The sequence below is a fragment of the Aspergillus eucalypticola genome, assembly GCF_003184535.1.
Source record: "Aspergillus eucalypticola CBS 122712 chromosome Unknown BO83scaffold_25, whole genome shotgun sequence".
Lineage (NCBI taxonomy): Eukaryota > Fungi > Ascomycota > Eurotiomycetes > Eurotiales > Aspergillaceae > Aspergillus > Aspergillus eucalypticola.
In genome coordinates, this window is record NW_020290299.1 from 430,678 (window position 1) to 451,566 (window position 20,889).

Sequence of the window (20,889 nt, forward strand, 5' to 3'; positions counted from 1 at the left end):
CATATTGCTATGCTGATGGCTCGATACTACAGTTCAACGTTTAGTGGTGAGGTGCAGTAGATCTGCGGTGATCATATCAAGCAGTTGGATGTTGAATAAGCCAGGCGATATAGCTGAAGTTATGGCATATTCTGTTTCATCCTGGGTAGCTCTGGGAGAGCCCATTGATGCATCCATTCATATTCCATGATCTGCCCCGCAGAGGGTCTCTTTTCCGGTTCGAATGCAAGCATATTCCTCAACATAGTAAGAAATGCAGTCCTTTCGGTGTCCCCCATCGGTTGCATATTGAATTCTTCCCTCGGCTTCTGAACTGATTGGTTGAATCGTTGCACCCAGGGCCTTGAACTTGTACCACCATGTCTTGTTCCGTCCTCATTAAACCACTTTGACCGCAATTCCCATTTCTGCCACCACGGCAGTGGCAATTTGCCAAATGTATCAACATGTTCTTTCACTACCCAGTCGACTGACGGATTAAAGCCCTCGAAAAGTGGACGCTGACCGATTATTTCCCAAATGGTGCACGCAAGCGTCCAAATATCAGCAGAGAAAGAAAGTGACTTTCTCGGTTCGAAATAAGTCTCTGGGGGGACTAGCATATTCGGCGTGTTGGAGTGATGCCGCGCTGTAGTGGCTGGCATGAAAGACTCCCCAAAGTCAGTGAGAACTATCTGAGCTTCAGATAGCGAAACTTCTTCGCTCGCTTTTCCGAGCCAAACAGGCACGACAGCTTGTGCGGGGACACCATCAGGAAGTGGACGCTGATCTAGACAGGTAACTGGCTCATGGTGAGGCTGTCCATGTCTTTCGTAGCATTGCTCTGGTGAAGCGAGTCCATACTCTCAGGAAGAAGGATCAGAATATTACCGGGATGAAGATCTGACATGACATGAGTGTAGGTATCACGATGAATAGCAAATGTACTTACCAGCATGGACAATGCCCTGAGAATGAAGATATGCCACTGCCAAGACTAGTTGAGCAGAGAAAGCCCTGGCCACAGGCAACTGGAACAGCCGGAAAGATGAGGCATCTTTGGCCTCAGCTAAATTCATCATTCCAACTGATGTGACAAAACATTGATGTACACCATTAGGCCCAGAAATGGTGAATTCATATGTTATAGATGGAATGATTGCGCTGCCGGGATGAGTCTTGGCTTTCAACTCTGCAATACCAAGTCGATGGAGAATATTCCTTTCTTGGGAGTTAGTTGAATTGCTATCTGCGATGGTGATTTTGACGGCGACATATTTTTCCGTTTTCTGATCTCTTGCCATCCAAATGGTTGAGTATGCGCCAAAGCCAAGCTTATGCACGATACGATACCGGCCATTCAACCATTCTCCAATAGTTGTTGGATGATAACCGCCTGGCCGGTACCGCTCAAGTTTTTCAACATCCTCGATAGGCATGTACTCAATAGCATCCTCAATTGTATCCGAAGTGCCGTTATCCTTCACAGATGTCATTCTACTGCCAAATGCTGTATATGGTCTGCAATGTGGTAAAACGCAGGGCGCGGTGCGGGTAGGGAGGAAGGTAGACCCGGTATAGTAAGGACGACTTTGCAGCATTTTCCGAAATCTGAAGCTTGAAACTACACCTATGCGCATTATAAAATGTGGATGTGAACAAAATGATGGCTTTTGTGATCGATGGAAAACTCCTCATTACTGCGCCGGGCTGCTGCCAAATAGAAATCTGGCCAACTGGGAGGCTCCATTAAGCGAGTGCGCCAAACACCATCTACACTAGTTTCTTGGGAAGAAGGGATGCGGGGGGATGGATGAAGAAATTGAGGAAATGCGCGGAGGCAGAAGGAGGAAGGAAGGTTTGGCCTATCATCCCTGCTAGTAGTTCCGCCATACAGATACGCCTACACGTGATCTTTTCTTCGGCCGTGGTTGGAAAACCCGCATTTGCTTAATATGTGACATTGACAGGTGGACTGAAAAGTAAAGAGAATATCATTGTATGTAGATCTCGGTGGGAAACGACTAGCTATTATACATTAGCCCTAGTGGCTAACTGCACGCAGTACATGAAACTTCAATCGCCAGTAGGAAATACAAGAGGGAACAGGCCCCAGGCATGTAGTTTGACAGATAAGGAAATGTAAGTGAAGGACAATTCATAGAATACACTGAAACGAAAGACAGGGTTCTATGCAATCTGGTCTAGCCAATTTAGTAAGGAAAGGTATGGTCACAGAGACAGGACTGGGATATAAGAACAGAAGGAAATAGTGGGAGAGAATAGACAAGGAGAGATAGGAAAGATGTCTGTAGTGATTGACAGTCTCCCAAGGAGACTGATGTTGGGAAGTAAAGAATGGCTGCTCAGTTCTTAGTTTCAAGCACTTGAGCGAGAACAAATACGGCCGACTTGAGCGTCTCGTCTGCTTTGCCGCATATAGCAAAGAGCAGGTTATCCACTATTCGGTCCAGCTCTTTGCGAAGCTCCATGCTCCGGGACCCTAGGACACGTTCTTTGACACGAGACGAGGTAGCTGGACTAAACTGCATCCCTGGCGAGGTAGCTACCTTCTCTGGCACTGTATCAAGCCGGGACACGGGGGAGGGATGCGAGAAGTTGTTGACCCTTCGGTTGTTCGATGCCAGGGATAGAACATAGTTCCGCGCGATCAAAGCGGCACATAGGCCGCCTAATAGGTTTTCCGCGACGTTTGGGAAGATGTCGCGGAAGGGTTTCAGGAGTGCCCGTTCGTTGTTGTGACGGATGAACATGATGACGGGTGAAGTTAAGCGAAGCATATTTCGTGGGAAGTCCTTCACTGAATGTTCCAATTGATCAATAGTCCATTCGTGATCCCACCACTTTTCTAACTCCTCCTTCTCTGACATGGTCGAGGAGCGCCCAGGTGATGCTTGGACTTGAGGTGATGTGCTGAATTTGGGTGGTCTCTCTAACTTGGGCGGAGACATCAGCTCAGGCGGAGCTGGCGTCGGTTTATTGCATACAATGGTCTCGCCGACGCTCTCTGAACTCATAGAGCCTGCATCAGTGTAGTCATCGTCGTCATCCTTATCGTTCCGGCGGTCATCGGGCGAGGGACACTCGGGATGAGTGATATATCCACTGTCAGACATCTCCATTGGAGTGTCCGGACTGAAAGCTGATACCTCCTGTTGTCCGAGGTCCGGGGTAGATGGAACGGGCTGTGGCGGAGTTGAAAGCGAATAGCTCATTGCTGGAGATGACTGCCGGGAGATATCGACTAACTTGGGCTTTGTTTTCCTCGCAACGGTGCAGATCTGAGAAGTCGTCAGTACATGGTATGAGAGTGTAAGCAAGTAACACTTACTTCGTGTTTATCAGATGGTGATGTCCTCAACCTTGGTGGGCTCTTCTGCACAATCTGGCATTTCCTTCGATTCTGTTCTCGAGTCTTCTCGCCCTGAGAGCCAGGCGTTTCCACAGGCGCGCCTTGAAGCCACTCACCACAGTAGGAGAGACTGCTAGGAACCCAGCTTCCCTCACTAGATACGGTTCCTGACCTGCTTCTCTGGGACCCCATTGACGACCCGGAAAAGTTCCGCCTCACAAATGTCTCGGAATCTGCTGAGGGAACGGGCGATGGCATGCATTCTGGATTGGGGGACGATGCGATCAACGACGCATCAGCTGGCCGGCATTGCTTGACTAATATGGAGTGCGCCATATGTACATTGGTTGTCTCGTCGTGTGCCGCGGTGGTTGGGCGAGCCTCCTGCTTTTGAGCACCACAATCATCACAAGTTTCTTTTCCAGACACACAGGCGCAACCTTTTGGTGTAGCTGGGCCATAGTCTGATTCGGATTCGTATTTAGACGAGAAGTAGGCGGATGATGGGGACGATTGCGAGCCCAGAGAATCGGAAAGAGGAGGACTGGGGAGAAGGCCGAAGGAATCTATACTGGTGACGTTGATATTTTGGTCTGAGCGCCAGGCTCGCAGTGTTTGGCCTCCAGACAATTGTCGCGACGATCTGGCTTCCTTTGCAGCTGATGCGATGCTTTCCAGCGACGGCGAAGATGGTAGGCGCAGTTGAAAGGGTTGTTTCATCCTGCGCACAGAGCGAAAGGGTGACATGACCACTGGCGGACGCTCCACAGGTCGACGTGGCTGCGGAGCTGTAGTGTATTCGGCTTGGTCCATCCGGGGAGAAGTCGAGGGAACGAAAGAAAGGGAGCTCTGGGGCTGTTGCTGTCTCCTCCAGGGCTGAACATTGGGCGCATAGCGCGGAGCAGCAACTCCATTCCCTTGGATCATGGCTTCCTCTGCTAATGAATTATATGATGATACTCTCCTGGGTGCGAACGCTGGGACCTGGTTGGCAGACATGGTATGTTGATGACAGTTCCTATTTGGGTTAAGGAACACCCTGGCTGACTGGCAGTCAGTGGAGGACATGGCTGGCACGGTAAATGGTAAATTGCAATCAGGCGACAATCGATTTCCTATTGTTACTCGGGACTAATGTGCAAAGGAAGAGAAAAAGAGCAGCATCAATTCTGATCGGGAAAGCGGCCGGCAGGGCCTTATACTACATAACAATATGGGTTTCCAGGTATCCCTTGACTGCCTTGCGGTGACGGGGGAACTAGTCACTGGGCATGTGTACTCTCCCCCTTCGAGAGGGTCATCTAACACTCTGGAACATAGACGAAGAGTGAAGGGCGACCACGCCCACCGTCCTTGCATACCAGAGAGAGGCGAGCGGAGATAGCGTGCACAGCCATTGGCTAGCACTCTCAATGCGCGCCACCTGCAGGGACAGCACAACGTGGGTGGTCCGTCTCCCAGGGTGCTTGGATCTCGTTAATTAGCAAAAGAAATGAGACCTGCAGTTGGAGGGATGCGGGAGGAGCCTTGGGAGGGCATTCAAAGGACGTCACCGGTCTGATTTCAAGGCTCTCTGGTTAGTAGAGGCGTTGCGCTGGACAATCAAAGAAGAAACCCCTAGAGGGACACCCCTTGCATGGGGTTGCTGTGGGCGCCGGCGATAGGCTCATGTTGATTGAGGGATAGGCGAAATTTAATTTAAGCAGCATGTGCAGGAATTCCAGCTTGACTGCGGCCGCGGAGATTTGAGTTGTATCATGATGGGCTTGAATACCACGGGAAGGCAAGCAAATTTCAATCTCCAGATGCGGTCTTGATGGTGGCTCAGTCAATCTGCTTCCGCTGAGAGTGCTATGGTCGACAATGGATGGCTTGCTAGTGGCAACCAAGGGATAGTGTTAGCTTCAATAGGTAAATCAGTCACAAAGGAGAGCAGGGGAACTAGGGAGCTGAAGACAGGGACAGCGAGGGTATCACTCCGTCAACCTGAACTGAGGGAGAGAAGGAGACGAAGCTTAATTAATGAAGGTTTATAGATCGTCTTGTGCGGGATTATCTAAGCATACATACAGACATGCATAATACTTCCTTATCGGGAACTTGCAGACAAACCATGCAAACATCCCGGTTATCGATTGGAGCCTCGATTTCCTCATTTTATTTTATTGCATTTTCGTGGATTTTGCGTCTCCAAAAAATTAACGGCTCGTCGCATTCTCCCTGCCTCCTGCAAATTTGAACCTTCTGGGGTGGCAGTTCCTCATGCTTTCTGAATGTTTCATCGCATCGACGCTGGCGTCCAGCAAAGCGCCAGCGTCTGCGACCCTCCGCGATGTGGGAGTTTGCGTCCATGAATTCCAGCCCACGCTGAACCTGCGCTCCACCTTCAAGAAGAGCTCAACGGCGGCCAATTGCCTGGCCGTGAGCCCGTCGCACGTTTTCGCTGCGCAGTCCGAGAAAGCCATTGTGCATGTGTATAGCAGGGAGAAAGGCAACCAGGAAGCCACCGTTCCCTTCCCGGAGCGCATTCGCAGCATTGCTGTCGCCGGGGGCAAGAATGGTGATGTCCTGGTCTTGGGAACCGAAGGGGGTCGTTTGATTCTGTGGGAGGTAGGTTGATTGTTCACAGCCCCAATGGCGTCGCCAGCTATTCGTCATGGTTTCATACTAACAGCATGTGCTTCCTAGACATGCACCGGGCGACAAGTGGCTACGACAGCGTCGCATCTGCGGCCAGTGACCTCACTCGTGGTCGATCCCAATTCCAACTTCATCCTGTCGGGTTCGTCCGATGCCAGCATTCATGTTTGGTCGTTAGTGGATCTCTTATCCTTCACGAAACCTCCATCCGGCCGTGATCGTCAGCCTCCGAACTCTCCCATCCGTACCTTTTCCAACCACCGCGCCGCCATCACTGCCATCGCTGTGGGTCACAGCGCCGGTCGATACAACATTGCTGTGTCTGCTGCAGATGATAGCACAGCCATTGCCTGGGATTATCACACCGGCCGTCTCCTGCGTACCTTCCTCTTGCCGTCCAATGCGAAGTCGCTGGCACTTGACCCGGCCGACCGGGCTTTCTATGTCGGATACGAAGATGGCAGTATCCAGTCGATCGACTTCTACAAGAACCAGTCCATCCAGAACCCTCTCCACGACCCCTCTCTTCAATCTACTCCTTCGCAGCCTCCCGCAGAAGATCGCTGGGCACCGCCATCGGCTGATTGCGGCACGGCGCATGCGCTCACCCTCTGCTACGATGGAATGACATTGCTCTCTGGCCATCAGAATGGCAAGGTTCTGTCATGGACAGTTGGAAGGAAGAAGTACGCCTCGACCGTGGCAGACTACACACATCCTGTCACGAACTTGTTCATGCTTCCTCCCAACGGTCTCCCTCATCCTTCCCTCGACCTCAAGCGGGTAGCACACACCATCGTCAAGCCCCGCTATGACTCTTCCCTGTCCGAAACCTCTCAAGCAGCTGGCGCCGTTCCAGCCGATTACACCTTTAGCACGCATCTCCTCCCATCCATCTCATCCAAGCCCAACTCTGCTAAGCCCGACCAATTCACCGAAGCCTTCTCCCACGCGTACTTCCCTGAATCCATGCTCGAAGAAGGCCTCGCCGAACTCGCTGCCTTCGGCCAGCCCACTAGCAACGGAGTTCCAGTCTCCTCGATAGCACAGGGCATTAGCGACGAAGACCTAGCGGCGAAGGATACCCAAATTTCCCAACTCGAGGCGGAACTCGCCACGCTGAAGAAGAAATCCTCTGTGAACGAGACCGCCCGCCAGTCCACAACAGACGAAGTAACCAAGCTTCGCTCTGATCTCGCAAACCTGCACGATTATATCAACGAGCTTCACGAGAAACAAGAACAGGCGCAGCGGGAGAAGATCCTCCGACAGGCGCGGAAAGAAGAGCGGGAGACCCGCCGTCGGGAGGCCTGGTTCGCAGCCGAAAAGAAGGGCAAGAAAGGAGATGCCGTTCTCCGGAAGATGGACGCCGAGGATACCGTCATGACGAGCGATACGGATGATCAGAGCAGTGATGAGTAGACTCTTCTTCTCTATCCATTACTACTTTACATTTTAATTGCATGATCAACCACTATCGGACCCGCATTTCCCCTTTCTTACAGTACATCATTCAACAGGCGCAAAGGTCAGAACACAAAAAGTCGCTATGAAATGACAAATCACATGATGCATGTCTTTTCCTACAAACTACTACTCTGCTTGGGATTGATAGACACACGGAGTCTTGTATTGTATATAGACAAATGGGTACTAATAGATAAAAGTCTCATCAGCACTTTACGCCATACTACTTACTTACTCTCCTATAAGCACTGAGTACTACCAAAACGTCCACGAAAACTGACTGATTTAATATGATACCCTACATAATAATAATAACCCGCCTCCCCCAAAAACCCCAGGCTGCAGCCACAAAACACCCAGAACCACCCGATGAAACACACAATATGTGCGCCCCCAACCCGCGGGATGAAACGAAAGTGGCTGTCAAATGGTCGAAACGGAGGAATGTGGACTCGCAGGCCTCTGGTATGCATGGTGTGGAGACACACACCACCACCACCACCACCGTCCGTAATGCATCCATCATGCGGGCTGGGGAACATTTCAAATTCATTTCACGTTGTACAACGTATGTGGTTACATTCCACACATGATATCTAATTATTTAAATTAATTTATGGAAACTACGTGATAGTTACTGTTTATTGTGGGGAAAATAGAGAAAGTATGTAATACGAAAATGAGGATATGATTTGCTTTGCTTCATTCCATGGGGTTTGAGGGTGTCTGGGCTACTTCATCTTCATAATTGCTAGGAATTCTGAGGAGAAAAGTTCGTTATTTGATGGCTGATAAGGTTACTGTGTACAGGTTTTGCTGGCTTGGCAGATATGGGGGGTATTTTTTTTGCGTTGGGAATTTTGCCATGGGTGTTGTCGTGGCAGGTGGGTTAGGGTTGTATGTGTGGAATCCAGCACGCCCGTTTCAGACGGTGGCGGCGGTTGGAAACTGGACTGATGGGTAGGGAAATAAAAAGACAGATAGACGCAAAGCAAGGATTTTGATCTCTCACCTGGATTGAGCGCCTATCATGGGAGCTGGAATTATTAGCCGTCGTGATGTTATCTGTATGCCTTTTTCAGCTGGTGGGTGCCATCAAACAGGCCGTGGAGACTCGTCAGCCCCATCCAAACTGCTTCCTCTGTGCGGATGGTTCTGCTTCCCTGTCCGGGTAGGAAGTTTACCCAGTAGTCGAAGAGTTTCCCGGTATCTGATGGGCGAATACCCATGTCGCGGAGTTGGGGATCGTTCTGAACAGCTGCCTCGATCCCAGCAATACCACCAAAGACGATGAGGATGTGCTGGAAGTCTGGAAGGCGCTCTTCGCGACAAGGGGTGTGGTGTTGCTCGTAGCGATGGTGTGCTTGTTGGGGCTTCTCTTCTAGCACTGTGGAGACAGGCACACCACGCTCGGACGTGCCGAAGGATAGGTCATAGCCACCGTCATAAGGACACTCTGTGAAAACAGAGGAGAGAGACCGGCATCTTCGCACATAGTAGCCCCAGTAATACCCCGCCTCGGCACGAGGAGTGGATGGGTGTACGGGTTCTGCATACGGGAATCCATGCTGGGGAAATCGGACGGTTACTCGGGCATGTTCCGGAAGGTGGGTGTTTAAAAGTATTATCTTCTGTGAGAGACCGGTGTTCACAATTGTGGTAGGGCCATCGTTAGTAGAGCTGCCATGATGGTGGGATTGATGATCATTGCTCCTCTGAGTGATCTTGCTGGCCGAATGTCTGTTTCGCGCTGAATATCGATCGGCACTAGAAACGACAATGCCTTCACGGAAGTCGCACCACTCATGAGCACGTAAGTGGTGGGGCATATCCAAGCTGGGTAGCAATCCAGCTGTGCGAAGATTGGGATGGATAGGAAAGAGGTGTTTGCGCAAGTATGGTGGAGTCTCGAGGTACGATAGAATGTGAGTTAGGAAGTGTGAAGGGTCCGAATTCGCGGTATATGCTTTGGGAGAGGATGCGCCGCCATCAATTTGGTTTTTAGTTTTGACACTGGGTGAGTTATTGTGATCTTTATGCTCTTGAAAGTCATAGTATGCACCATACTCATCATCGTCAAAGACCACGACTTCGTCGACGCAGAAGACGGCGAGCGCGCGCGCGATTACTCCGGCTAGGAGAGTCTTTTGCTCGACAGAATGAGCACTGTACAGCAGATGTTAGTGATTGACTACATCAGTAACCCCTAGGGTGCATTGATCGAGGGGAAATTTCACTTGGCTATGATGCTGCCCGGAATTGCAACGCTGAGAGTATGCGATCGGCCACCCTTGGGGTGGAAGACGGCTGAGGGCTTTTTGGTGAGGATGGGATTGGTTGTGCCATTGTGGTGCGACGGAGGACTATCTTCGTGGGTAGTCTTGCGTCTCTACATGGACAAAGCATTCTCAAGTCAGACACTATTATTACAAGGAGGCAAAAAGCTGTCATCAACGTACCTTATAGTTGGGACGGCGCATCGCAGGGCAGCAGGAGGGAGCAGAGAGCGATGAAGAAGGATGAGAAGGGGATGTGGAGGACGGAAAAGAGAACTTTCAGGGACGAACGCTTCTTCATTTGACGAGACCAAAGATTCTTTCGTGGAGCAGGGGATGACCCAAACAACACATAGTGGACTAGTTCGAAGGCTTTGGTTGACCGATCATACTTCCTGACGATGACGTTGAGCTCCACCGTCTCCACCAACGTTAAGTCAACATCCTGACGAGGTTACTCTGTAGTAGTTGCTCAATCCATAGTATAGATGTTCCTTCAGAAAAGCACTCTCCAGGAACCTATCCAGAAACTCGGATACATTTCTCGTTCAGTAGCCACTACCACTACCACTACTAGCGATTCCCGTCGTCTCCTGCATAATCTTCACCCCCGAACTGCTCCCAATACGCGCCGCTCCTGCTTGCAACATCTTGCGACAGTCCTCTGCTGACCGTACTCCTCCACTGGCCTTGACCTTGGTGCCCTTCCCAACCAGATTGGCCGTCTCTCGCATAAGAGCAACGTTCTCCAAGTTCGCCCCGGGCCCATTAAACCCAGTACTAGTCTTGATATAGTCCGCTCCAGCTACACACGCCAGCACCGAGCCCGCTATAATCTGCTCGCGAGTCAACTGAGACGTCTCCAAGATGACTTTCAGCCCAACGGGTGCTGGGGCTGCTTTGCGCACTTCCAGCACGTCCGCATAGACATCCTTGAACTTCCCATCTTGCAAAAGAGGGTAGTTGAGCACCATGTCGAGCTCAGACGCTCCCAAATTCACAGCCTCCTTCGCTTCAGCTGTCTTCTCGTCTGTCTTGTAAGTTCCCTCATGGAACCCAACCACACAGGCTACTCCGACAGCTGGATGTTCTTTCAGGTTCTGGACTGCTCGAGACACATGGTTCAGTCGCACGCAGACAGTCGCGAATTGGTGCTGGATGGCTTCCTGACAGAGGTCGTCGATCTGTCGCTCCGTTGCTGTCAAGGCTAGCTGAGTGTGGTCTATGGTACGATTGATTTCAGATGTAATGTCGTATGAAGGGAAGGTCGTTGGGAGGGATTGTTGGATGCCGGAGATCAGCGTCGCCCATGCGGCGTCGGTTTGTGGTGTAGACATAGTGTGATGCTGGATGTGACTGACGGTTGCGCCCTTGTCGATATCTTCGAAATTGTAGGAACAACCACAGCAAACAGGATCAACGAATTTGATGTAAAAGAGGAAATAGATTGAGGACTAGTTGGGTCTGGAAGGCACTGAAGCTCAGATGATTTCCCGGCACCAGCCCCTCTTTTGCGGGGCATCCATCCATTGCCTTTCCCCCCATGGGAAATCAACGGCGTCGTCGATCGCCGCTTGTTTGTACTTTGTAGATATCTTGCACTAAAGCCGTCACAACTTACAACTACACAAAGCATCATACATGACTCTTCTATAAGCCATACAAAACCCCTACACATCCCATCCATCACAAATTATCCATTCACAACAACAACCCCATTCCATTGTTCCAAATCCATAGTATAATCAATAAAGAGCGCCCTATCAAACTCCCATCCCTTCAATCCCACTACACCTCATTTTCCAAGCCCCCTTCAAACGCACATCCCCAAATCAACCACAGCTCTTACACTCCGGGCCACGAATATCATCTACCCGACCGATCCTCCTACCAGGTCCTCCCGGTCCACCACCGCCGCCTCCTCCGGGACCCCAAGATCCGCCTCCACCTCCACCTCCACTGCCCCAGCGAGCACGAGTATTGGGAGTCTTTCCTGACTGAGTAACGTTGAATCGAGAGTTTTGGGCTGCGGTGTAGGGGTCCAGCTAGATCATGACATGTACCCGTTAGTATAGGGTTCGGCTGGATATGTCTCCAACTTGGAGTATGACTTGTAGATGTAGTGCATACCGAAAATAGGCTGACGATGTATAATCCGATGAAGAGGTAGATGTTCTCGACGAAGCGGAGGATTCGGACTGTGATGGGGGGACTGGACGGAGGACGGAACTGTTAGTCATGGTTTTTGTAGATGGTGAGGGGTTATCATGGATGGATGGAGAACTACTTTGCGAGAACGCGTCCCCCAGACACGTAGGTCTTGGGTTCGGATGCCATGCTTGTGTCGATTTGGGGGAGTGAAGAGTGAGATGGATGATTGGTAGAGGAAGAAGACGATGGGAGGCGATGCGATGCGCCAGATAGCGAGCTTGCTGGATGAGGTTTAGCGCCTTTAATGGGGACAGTGTATTTCCTTATTTGGTCTAGTGCATAGAGACCCTTGGATGACATCAGTTTCTATACAAACTTGAGACAGGGTTTATTGTTGACTTTCCCCTGTAATTAAAGCAACGACTACATACAGATAAAATTCATCTACTTGTGAACTGCTAAGTGATACAAGTAGAGTGACCATTTGCGGTGGACTGCGCAGCGAGTATCACACAGGCGTCAAGCATCAGTATCGCTCGTTGGAACTACTTCCGTCTGAGCATCCGGCATGGATTCCTTTGAAAGCTTTGATGCAGCAACTCCAGCCAGCTCTTGGATAGAAGAACCCCCAATAATCTGCAGCACAGGAATGTCAACAGACAGCTCCCTGACGAACCAATGCCGCAGCTCGATAGCCACCAGAGAGTCTACCCCCATCTCGGTCAATGCAGATGCTCCAGTGAGCTGTTCTTCGGCGGATAGTTGCAGCCTGGAGCGCACTTCCTTGATAAACCCCTCGGTTATTATCTCCCTGGCTTCACCAGTGCTCTTTGCCAGCTTGATTTGCATCCTTACCGGAACATTGTCGTTAGTACCGGATGCAGATGTGGTCGGGTTAGCCGCATGGCTAATGAGATTCCACGCCTTCGGATTTCGCAACCATAACGCGTTGAGATTCTCTGCAGCATTTATTACTTGGTACCCAGCAATCACTTCAGGGTTGCTGCTGAAACTTGGATGCCCTGCAAGGATACCCTCTGCGAAGAGTTCATGCAGGTCTTGCTCACTGAAGTTTGAAGCACCAGTGTTCCGCTCAATCATGTTCTGAACTGCACTGTCTGCTCTTGCAAAGTATCCTACCCCCTTAATTAGCCCAGGATGGATGATGCTGCCTACTAGGCCTTGCTCATGTCGCTGTTTGATAAGCGCTGACATGAATTCTGTGGCGGCTGAATATGCTGTCTGGCCAACATTGCCCAGCGGTCCAGCAGCTGATCCAAAGAGAATAAAGAATTCTAGGTCCAGGTCACCGAACACCTCGCTCAGGATAATACTGCCTTGAACTTTTGGGGCCATGACGCTCTGTATATCCTCTAGCGTCGTTTGAGCAAAGAGGCGGTCCTTGAGCACCATCGCTCCGTTGGCTACTCCCCCAATCGGAGGTAGTGATTCACGTATAGAAGCATAGGCACGAGACACGGATTCTCGGTTGGTGACATCACTGGTACATATCATCAGTAATTGTCTCGACACACTGTCAGGATAGGCACTTACATTGCCAATGGAACAACTTGAGCACCCAGTCTTTCCATCTCCAAAATCCACTGCGCATCGATATTTGGGGAACGACTGCCAAGGACCACAGTTCGGGCTCCTTTACTGACCATCCACTGACAGACGGATCTTCCAAGATCACCAGTCATCCCGACAAGCAAGTATGTCTTTTGTGGGGATAGTGAGACCATGGAGCTTGCTGTTTGAATCTGAATATGGACTTGGCCTGGCTGGGTCCAGTCCACGATCTCCAACTGATTCATTCCCGGCGAAGCACCCTGCAAGTTTTGAACAGAGACAAGCGGAATTTCTTCCTGCAAGGTAGCCGTTTGTAGCGCAAACCCACAGGCTGCGAGGAATGTTTGCCCAACGGTGATCGGACTAGCAGGCCGCAATGATTTTGGCGACGTTCTGCTCAAACCCAAGATATCAACTCGCACAACATCCTCGGGCAGGAGAGATATGATTCGATCGTAAACACTGCTCGCACTTTGAGAACAGCCGACAATGACAGAAATGTCTTTCGGCAAAAGCCGAGATAAAGTACGAGAAGAGCTCCTCCCGTGAATATACAGCACACCAGTCTTTGGCACTGCGGCTTGGACATTGGTCACAAACAATACCCGAACATTTCGTGCAAGGGCAAAGGCTGAGACTGCATCACACACAACCGTGCATAAAGTTTCGGCCTTATAGATCATGATCGTTGTGTCGGGAAGCCCTTTGTCGACGATATAAGTGGCCAGCAGGGCAGCAGCTGTTCGCATCAAGACAGTAGCTTCTAGCCCCTCAGGAACGCTGTGTGGGAGCCGCCAGCACCACCTGAGTGGTGCCACAATAGCTGATGCATGTTGCTCTGATAGTGCCAGCCAACGTGTTTCATCATTTACATCTCGACCGATGACCAAATGCAGAAAGCCAGCGCCTTCCACCTTATACGCAGTTATTGTCGAAAAACGTACGGTAAGCCGGCGATGGGTTGCATTATTGTAAGCTTCTTCTTGCTGTCTAGATTCCAGGCTTCTACGGAAGATGAACTCACTGTGCCTGGTAGATGGGGCAACAATCTGTACTGTGGAATCTTGCAGGTCAACCAAGCCATTGACCGTGCGATGGCTTGCAAAATACCGTTGATTCCTAGTGTCGTCAAACTGGATTCGCGGAATATGCAGCACCCCATTTACAAGCCGTAGCTCGAATTCTGTACTATGCAGGCAGACATCCAGGCCATCATAATTGTCCTTAGATGTATGGACCAACTGCATGAAAATATTGGCAAGAGTAGGAGCGGTGACCTCTTGATGGTTAGGTATGTTCAGGTACTGAAAGATGGACTGAGGATTCTCATATGCGAGGCAGTGGACAGTAGCCTTACTCATGCTCAAGTAGGGCTGCTTGCTCTCTGGGCCACTCGTAACCCAAAGAAGCCTGCTGGCGCTGTTCATCACCACCTTGAGGCTGCTGAGACACTGGGCTGTGATATTCTCGTAGCAAGGCGAGTCTAAATCGGTCAGATTCAATACACACCAGCCAGATATGTCATCCAATTCTAGTACATCGAGACTTTGTACAAGAACTAATTGACGGAAGCATGGTCTGAGTAAGGCTTCTAAAGCCGATATCATATCCGATGTTGCTCCCGTCGCTCCACCGATAAGGAGTAGACTATCTGATAGTGTTCCCTTGAAATCCCAGGGCTCGCGGAGCAGTTGGATACGATCATCGATTGCCTGCGTGACAAAGGTCGATTCATATTCAAACCGACCAGCCGATGACACTGCTTGGAGTCCTCCAAAACCAGTCTTCTTGAGTAGCAGATCCCATTCTTGGAGGCTAACCACCGGGCTTTGAGGGTTGCCGTTCTCGTCGGACCACCACTTTTTGAAAGAGCTGACTATCAGCCCGAGGCGATTAATATGCGTGTTGGTGCCGGTACGAACGACCAAATATCCACCGGGCTTGAGCATGTGCCGAATGTTTTCTAAGGTCTGCACCAGACTTTCAGCACACCAAAGCATATCAGCTGCGACAATAAGGTCATATGTGTGCTCCCTGAAGTCTTGCTTGACAGGATCTGACAAAATATCGAGCACCTGGTAGACAATCCGATCATTGTGTTGAGCAAGTCTTTCTTGTACCTCCGCAAAGGATGTTGGGTAATTATTAGTGAAGGTATAAGAATGATCTGATCGTTTTATTTCCCTCAAAATTGATTCCGTGGCCAGACCCTTTTCTGCATTGAGCTCGAGTATTTTCATATGAGGGTAGCGGAAAGCGATCTGGCTAACGAGCACTGCAAGCTGCGAATGGCTGCGGTCGTTGTCAAATAGATCCTTATAGACCCCATCCAACTGGCCTCTCTGACAAGGAAGCTCGATCATTTTGCTTGTCCCTCGAAGGAAGTCCGACAAATTTTCACCTGCTATCCGAAGCTGATCCCAGGGATCGCTATCTATGCGTGTCATATTCGTAGCTTTGTCGAGAGCATCTTCCAGGGTGCCGTCTAGCCAATCTGGACGACATATCGGATGGGAGCCGTCGTGTGTTGTACAGAGAACCTGATCCATCCACTCCAAGACGCTAGACCGGTGTTGGTCAAGGCTTTTGCATTCCTCTGCGGAAAGCTGCCTCCGTGCATCTCTAATATACAAAAGAGCGCAGCGTTCCACCCACTGAACCTCTTCTGTGGTTTGACAATCCTGATATACGCTTTTGGAAACAGCTTGTGGCAGCAACGGGCCCCAGACAATCTTGGAAAAGATGCCACGATCCTCCGGAGTTGAAATCGGAGCCACATGGAAGCCCTCAATTTGGTAGACCCCGTGGCCGTCAGGGTCAAATACGTTGATATCCCCTGTCATGCCATCTGGGCTGCCACTATCGAGGAAAGCTTCGACAGCAAGCTCAGTCATGGCCTCCACTGAGCTGGGCTTGCATAACTGCGGGTTTATTGCGATGTGCTTAATGGACACAGGGACATGTAGTGTGTGGACTTCATCGATGTTCCTCGCCGCTAACAAGGCCTGCAAGCTGGAGTCAATGATGGCTGGATGTAGCAGCAAAGACGAGCCCAGCTCGGTACCTGAAACTATGCCCGTCGACCCACTCGCTTGTCTAGTAAGAGCCTTCAGCCCTTGGAAGGGACCGTTGTAACCGAGACCAAGTCTTTTCAGAGATGCGTAGAAATCAGTTATGTCCATTGACTGAGAAACAGCTGGTATAGACGATCTAGGGGGCAAAGACATAGCATCTTGTTCCCCAAACGACACAGTCAGTTCTCCGGAGGCGCATGTCTTTAGTTTCCCAGCAATATTAGCGTAGCATTGGAAGGCTGCAATGATGACATTGCTTTCTGATTTCGTAATGCCTAATTTCGAGATTATCTCTATACCCCGTGGATCGTCAGGAATAGGAACAGCACAGTGGATGCGCACATCATCGAATTCCACCAACCGCAAAGGTTGGCCACGTGCGGCTTTTGCAGCTGCTTCCAATGCCATTGATATGTATCCGGCCGCAGGGAACACAGTCTGAGATTGAACCTGATGGTCATTAAGCCATCCGAGTTCTGTCCGGCTTAAGTAGTTGCGCCAGCGCCATTCGTCTTCGCCTGTCTCAGGGCTGAGAGTCCCCAAAAGAGGGTGTGGGAGATCAGAGTGGAATAGGCGCGCTTTAGTATGGCGAGACAGCGTCCAATAAGCTCGTGTTTTGTCGAAGGGATATGTGGGTAGGCATTTCACGAAACGGCTTCCATATGAATTATCGAACAGTGACAGATAACGTTGGATGTCTATATTCGTTCCCAGATGTGTCCAGAGTGAGCCAATAGCCCGAGCAAATACCTCCGTACTGTTGGCATCACGCTCAGCCAAACCAAGGTAGGTTGTCTCTGGCTCTACATCTGCCATCTCAGTTATTGTTTGCAAGACTGGTCCTCTGAGTGTGGGACGTGGCCCAACCTCGATCAATAAATCAAATTTGGGATTGTCTGCAAAAGCGGCCGCTACTGCCTGAGAGAAAAGCACGGGACGAAGCATGTTCTGGCACCAGTATTGAGGAGTGATATCTTCAGTGTCTAGCCTCGTTTCCTTGTGTACGCTAGAAATCCACGTTGTTGTCGTAGTATTTGCCCGAATTCCACAGGCCTCGAGAGCGCGCAGATACGGTGCAGCGCATGGTATCATATGGTGCGAATGATAGGCGATGTCCACATTCAGACGATGCACCGCGAGATCTAGGCTTTCTAACATCCATTCGAGTTCCTGTATCGCTTGTGTATCCCCAGAAAACGTGACACTTACCGGAGAGTTACTTGCAGCAACTCTGACTGTCTCGCTGAAGCCACCTTCAGAGCAAAGTGCCTGCGCGTCTTCCCAGGGAATTCCACTGACCAGCATAGCTCCAGGCTGGCCATTTGCGACAGCCTGTTCAGCTACGAAACCTCGCAGGTATGCAACCCTGATAGCATCTGCTGCGCTCATAGCGTCTGCAGCATAAGCCGCTGCAATCTCACCCGACGAGTGTCCCACAACAGTGGAAAAATGAACCCCCAGAGCCCGTAAAAAGTTTACTTGTATTATTTGCACAGCTGTGCGCAGGGGCTGTGACACAACTGCTTCATGGATTCTTGAAGATGACTCGGGAGCTGAGAGCTCCTGAACCAATGAAAAGTCCGGACGGTACTCCAATGGAAGACTGTTCAACGACTCTTGCAGTTCTGTCATCCAGATCATGGCTTGTGGACTGGCTGAAATCAAGTCCCAACACATTTGCGGATACTGCGCGCCTTGTCCAGTAAAGATACCCAGTACTCGTTTTGGTGCACGGCTGGGCCGGGACATAATACTTGGAACTGCTGGTGACCTTCGCTTCTCAAGCTCTATCTTAATCTCAAGTTGAAGGGCTTCAATTGAAGCTGCTGCGATAAAAACACGGTGACTAAATGCTGATCGTCGTTTTAGAAGAGACTCAGCTAGGGTTATTAAGTCGACGGCAGGGTGCTCTTGAAGAAATTGGTCATAGCATTCTAGAACCTCTATCAGGGTTTTCGCCGTGCATGCAGAGAAAGTAAATGGAAGTAGTCGTGGGCACAAGAAATGCTCTAGCGTCATTTTCGTTGGAGGACTATAGCTTTCAATGATCGCATGTGCATTACTTCCACCGAAACCAAATGAGTTAACCGAAACCCGGCGAGGAACACCTGGGGCAAGGCTGGGCCACGACAATGGCTCGGTTGGTATGCGAAGTCGAGAAGTCAGAGGTGCAATAACTGGATTGATGCGCTCCAATAGCATGTTCGAGGGTATAATACCATTCTGGACACATAAAGAGGCCTTTATAACTCCCGCTAGCCCCGCTACACTTTCTGTATGGCCAATGAGGGTTTTTATTGAACCCACGTACAAGGGCTCTTTGATTGACTTCTCAGGCAAGATTGAATCCCCATAGAATGCATTATATATAGCAGTGGCTTCTTGAGGATCTCCAGCCTGCGTGCCTGTGCCATGGGCTTCAAAAAATTGGCACCGGTCTTCGAGATGGTCTGCGGGATTTAGCCCGACGCTGGCATATGTTGAGCGTATAAGCTGTAATTGGGCAATGCTAGATGGCATTGTAATTCCCATACTGTGTCCATCGGCGTTGATTCCTGTGGCGCGGACGATGCATTCGATGGGATCCCCGTCCGCAATAGCATCGCTGAGGCGTTTCAAGACCACGGAAGCGATACCCTCACCCCGTGCATAACCATCCGCGCTTTCATCCCACATCCGACACCGTCCGGAGGGGGAGAGTAAGTGCATCTGGGATGCTGCAATATACTCACGGGGGCTAAAGATGAGGTTGCTAGCCGCCACCAGGGCTATGTGACAGTCCTGGTTTCGCAGAGCACTTACTCCTTGGTGGAGGGCTACCAAGCTTGAAGAGCATGCGGTGTCTATCGTTATTGATGGCCCATGCCAGTCAAAAAAGTAGGAAATACGGTTGGAAAGCATCGAGGCTGCCGTTCCGGATGGGGTATACATGGGAACCTCATCCCAGTCACGGCTGATCAAACTGGCATAGTCCGTACTCATAAGGCCACAAAAGACTCCTGTGTCAGAACCTCGAAGGGCTTCTAGTGTTAAGCCTGCTGTCTCCAATGACTCGTAGACGACCTCCAATAGTAAACGTTGCTGAGGGTCCATCGACTCTGCTTCAACAGGGGAGACATTGAAAAAAGGCGCGTCGAATGCGCGGGGGTCCTCAGTAAGAAAATAGGATTCAGGAGAATTTCCTGTGCCATGATGTTTATCAGGATGGTAAAAGGCATCATGATTGAACCGGTCCTTGGGTGTCTTAGAAGCTACATTGCGTGGATGAAGCAGAAGGTCCCAGAGCCTAGTCGGGGAGGATGCTGAGCCTGGGAATCTGCAACCTGTCCCGATAATTGCGATGGGTTCAGGGACCAACATGAAGGCGAGTGAGGGAAATACTTAGTGAAAACAGAATAATCAATCGATTGCTGGTGGTCCAGGAAGGAAAGACCACCGGGTCAGATGACCGAGGCGGACTGCAGGTTTCCTTTCCTTCTTATACACTTCAACTTTCTCCCATGTCATTTGGTTTCTCGTGGCCCGCTTGTGACCAATTAGCCTTGGTTTAGCTCCGTGGCTTAGGTCGTCTAACTTCTAGGCAAGTGCATTTTGGAGAAGTAACAGCGCTAATGTTAGAATGGGGCAGTTGTTGGTACACTTCCCCATGCAGGCAGGGCAGACGCCTCCTGACCAAGTGACGTTCTTGTTGGGATAGTGCAGGTGGGGTAAAGGGATGCAAATCTGGACCTGTCACTCGGCATGCAAGGCTCCTCCTTGACTGCCATGCTCATCTCTTAGTCGATAGACCTTGGAGAACTGGCGTTGCACCAGTGGACCACCAGCAGGGTGTCATATATCCAAGCCATTGAGCGTGATGAAGCGAACAAGGGCAGGGCGCTGCAATCAGCACTTCCTCCCGGCTGGCTCGAGACAAAGGCATTTATGGGTGTGACTTGGGATTCTATTGGACGGATCGATGCTCGTGCTGCAGTTGCAGAATCGCGGCCAGTCGGAGGTAAGACCATTCTAGGCTTGGTACCTCTTCTGTCCTTCGGTTGGTTCATCGCCGTCATCAGCGTCGCCTAGAACTACCCCGACATATGCATGTCTCGGATTCTTTCAGAGCATGGATATTTCCGTCACATCAAGCATGCACGCCCATAATGCGAAGAGGAGTCTGTTGTCAATACTAAGGTTACTTCCTATCACCAACCGGCAGAGATTTCCGTGTGTTTTGGGAAAAATAACTTATCTCATGGGCACAGGAAGGTGCCTCGCTCATGGAACTCGTCAGAACTCGGGGTCCCTGCGCCGCTAGATAAGCTAGCTGCATCACCCACCTACATCGGATTCAGATTAGATCACCGTCACAACA

At 50.4% G+C, this 20,889-nt stretch overlaps 7 protein-coding genes across 7 annotated transcripts; 1 reads left to right on the forward strand and 6 right to left on the reverse strand.

The window, feature by feature from the left end:
- Positions 1 to 89: 89 nt before the first annotated feature.
- Positions 90 to 1,475, reverse strand: BO83DRAFT_452449 (kinase-like protein; the record flags this gene model as incomplete). Its single annotated transcript, XM_025536865.1, has 3 exons — positions 90 to 823; positions 844 to 882; positions 932 to 1,475. The coding sequence occupies 3 exons, from the start codon at positions 1,473 to 1,475 to the stop codon at positions 120 to 122; spliced, it is 1,287 nt and encodes a 428-aa protein (XP_025384957.1). The 3' UTR covers positions 90 to 119.
- An 870-nt stretch (positions 1,476 to 2,345) lies between these two features.
- Positions 2,346 to 4,420, reverse strand: BO83DRAFT_367459 (uncharacterized protein; the record flags this gene model as incomplete). Its single annotated transcript, XM_025529761.1, has 2 exons — positions 2,346 to 3,281; positions 3,332 to 4,420. The coding sequence occupies 2 exons, from the start codon at positions 4,418 to 4,420 to the stop codon at positions 2,346 to 2,348; spliced, it is 2,025 nt and encodes a 674-aa protein (XP_025384958.1).
- Positions 4,421 to 5,571: 1,151 nt separating this feature from the next.
- Positions 5,572 to 7,636, forward strand: BO83DRAFT_440070 (putative ribosomal assembly complex component Ipi3). Its single transcript, XM_025536223.1, has 2 exons — positions 5,572 to 5,962; positions 6,041 to 7,636. Exons 1-2 carry the CDS (start codon positions 5,615 to 5,617, stop codon positions 7,412 to 7,414), a joined length of 1,722 nt encoding a protein of 573 aa, XP_025384959.1. The 5' UTR covers positions 5,572 to 5,614; the 3' UTR covers positions 7,415 to 7,636.
- An 883-nt stretch (positions 7,637 to 8,519) lies between these two features.
- BO83DRAFT_452459 (RNA methyltransferase) lies at positions 8,520 to 10,209 on the reverse strand (the record flags this gene model as incomplete). The annotated part of the gene is made up of 3 exons (XM_025536866.1): positions 9,919 to 10,209; positions 9,697 to 9,848; positions 8,520 to 9,625 (listed from the first exon to the last, which is right to left on the reverse strand). The coding sequence occupies exons 1-3, from the start codon at positions 9,937 to 9,939 to the stop codon at positions 8,521 to 8,523; spliced, it is 1,278 nt and encodes a 425-aa protein (XP_025384960.1). The 5' UTR covers positions 9,940 to 10,209.
- BO83DRAFT_381191 (2-deoxyribose-5-phosphate aldolase) lies at positions 10,037 to 11,193 on the reverse strand. Its single transcript, XM_025531935.1, has one exon. The coding sequence runs from the start codon at positions 11,070 to 11,072 to the stop codon at positions 10,284 to 10,286; it is 789 nt and encodes a 262-aa protein (XP_025384961.1). The 5' UTR covers positions 11,073 to 11,193; the 3' UTR covers positions 10,037 to 10,283.
- Positions 11,194 to 11,228: 35 nt separating this feature from the next.
- BO83DRAFT_381192 (uncharacterized protein) lies at positions 11,229 to 12,138 on the reverse strand. The gene is made up of 3 exons (XM_025531936.1): positions 12,023 to 12,138; positions 11,866 to 11,947; positions 11,229 to 11,780 (listed from the first exon to the last, which is right to left on the reverse strand). The coding sequence occupies exons 1-3, from the start codon at positions 12,070 to 12,072 to the stop codon at positions 11,568 to 11,570; spliced, it is 345 nt and encodes a 114-aa protein (XP_025384962.1). The 5' UTR covers positions 12,073 to 12,138; the 3' UTR covers positions 11,229 to 11,567.
- A 31-nt stretch (positions 12,139 to 12,169) lies between these two features.
- Positions 12,170 to 20,007, reverse strand: pyr2 (non-reducing polyketide synthase pyr2). Its single transcript, XM_025525957.1, has 3 exons — positions 13,441 to 20,007; positions 12,318 to 13,387; positions 12,170 to 12,234 (listed from the first exon to the last, which is right to left on the reverse strand). The coding sequence occupies exons 1-2, from the start codon at positions 19,890 to 19,892 to the stop codon at positions 12,406 to 12,408; spliced, it is 7,434 nt and encodes a 2,477-aa protein (XP_025384963.1). The 5' UTR covers positions 19,893 to 20,007; the 3' UTR covers positions 12,170 to 12,234; positions 12,318 to 12,405.
- Positions 20,008 to 20,889: the final 882 nt, after the last annotated feature.

Bases quoted from the DNA above. Each gene is read 5' to 3' on its own strand.
- BO83DRAFT_440070 (XM_025536223.1), top strand. From the start codon at position 5,615: ATGCTTTCTGAATGTTTCATCGCATCGACGCTGGCGTCCAGCAAAGCG. The intron at 5,963-6,040 runs GTAGGTTGATTG...TGTGCTTCCTAG, and splicing joins GTCGTTTGATTCTGTGGGAG to ACATGCACCGGGCGACAAGT.
- BO83DRAFT_381191 (XM_025531935.1), bottom strand. From the start codon at position 11,072: ATGTCTACACCACAAACCGACGCCGCATGGGCGACGCTGATCTCCGGC.
- BO83DRAFT_381192 (XM_025531936.1), bottom strand. From the start codon at position 12,072: ATGGCATCCGAACCCAAGACCTACGTGTCTGGGGGACGCGTTCTCGCA. The intron at 11,948-12,022 runs GTAGTTCTCCAT...TCCTCCGTCCAG, and splicing joins GGGGGACGCGTTCTCGCAAA to TCCCCCCATCACAGTCCGAA. The intron at 11,781-11,865 runs GTATGCACTACA...GTCATGATCTAG, and splicing joins ACATCGTCAGCCTATTTTCG to CTGGACCCCTACACCGCAGC.
- pyr2 (XM_025525957.1), bottom strand. From the start codon at position 19,892: ATGTTGGTCCCTGAACCCATCGCAATTATCGGGACAGGTTGCAGATTC. The intron at 13,388-13,440 runs GTAAGTGCCTAT...GATATGTACCAG, and splicing joins CAAGTTGTTCCATTGGCAAT to TGATGTCACCAACCGAGAAT.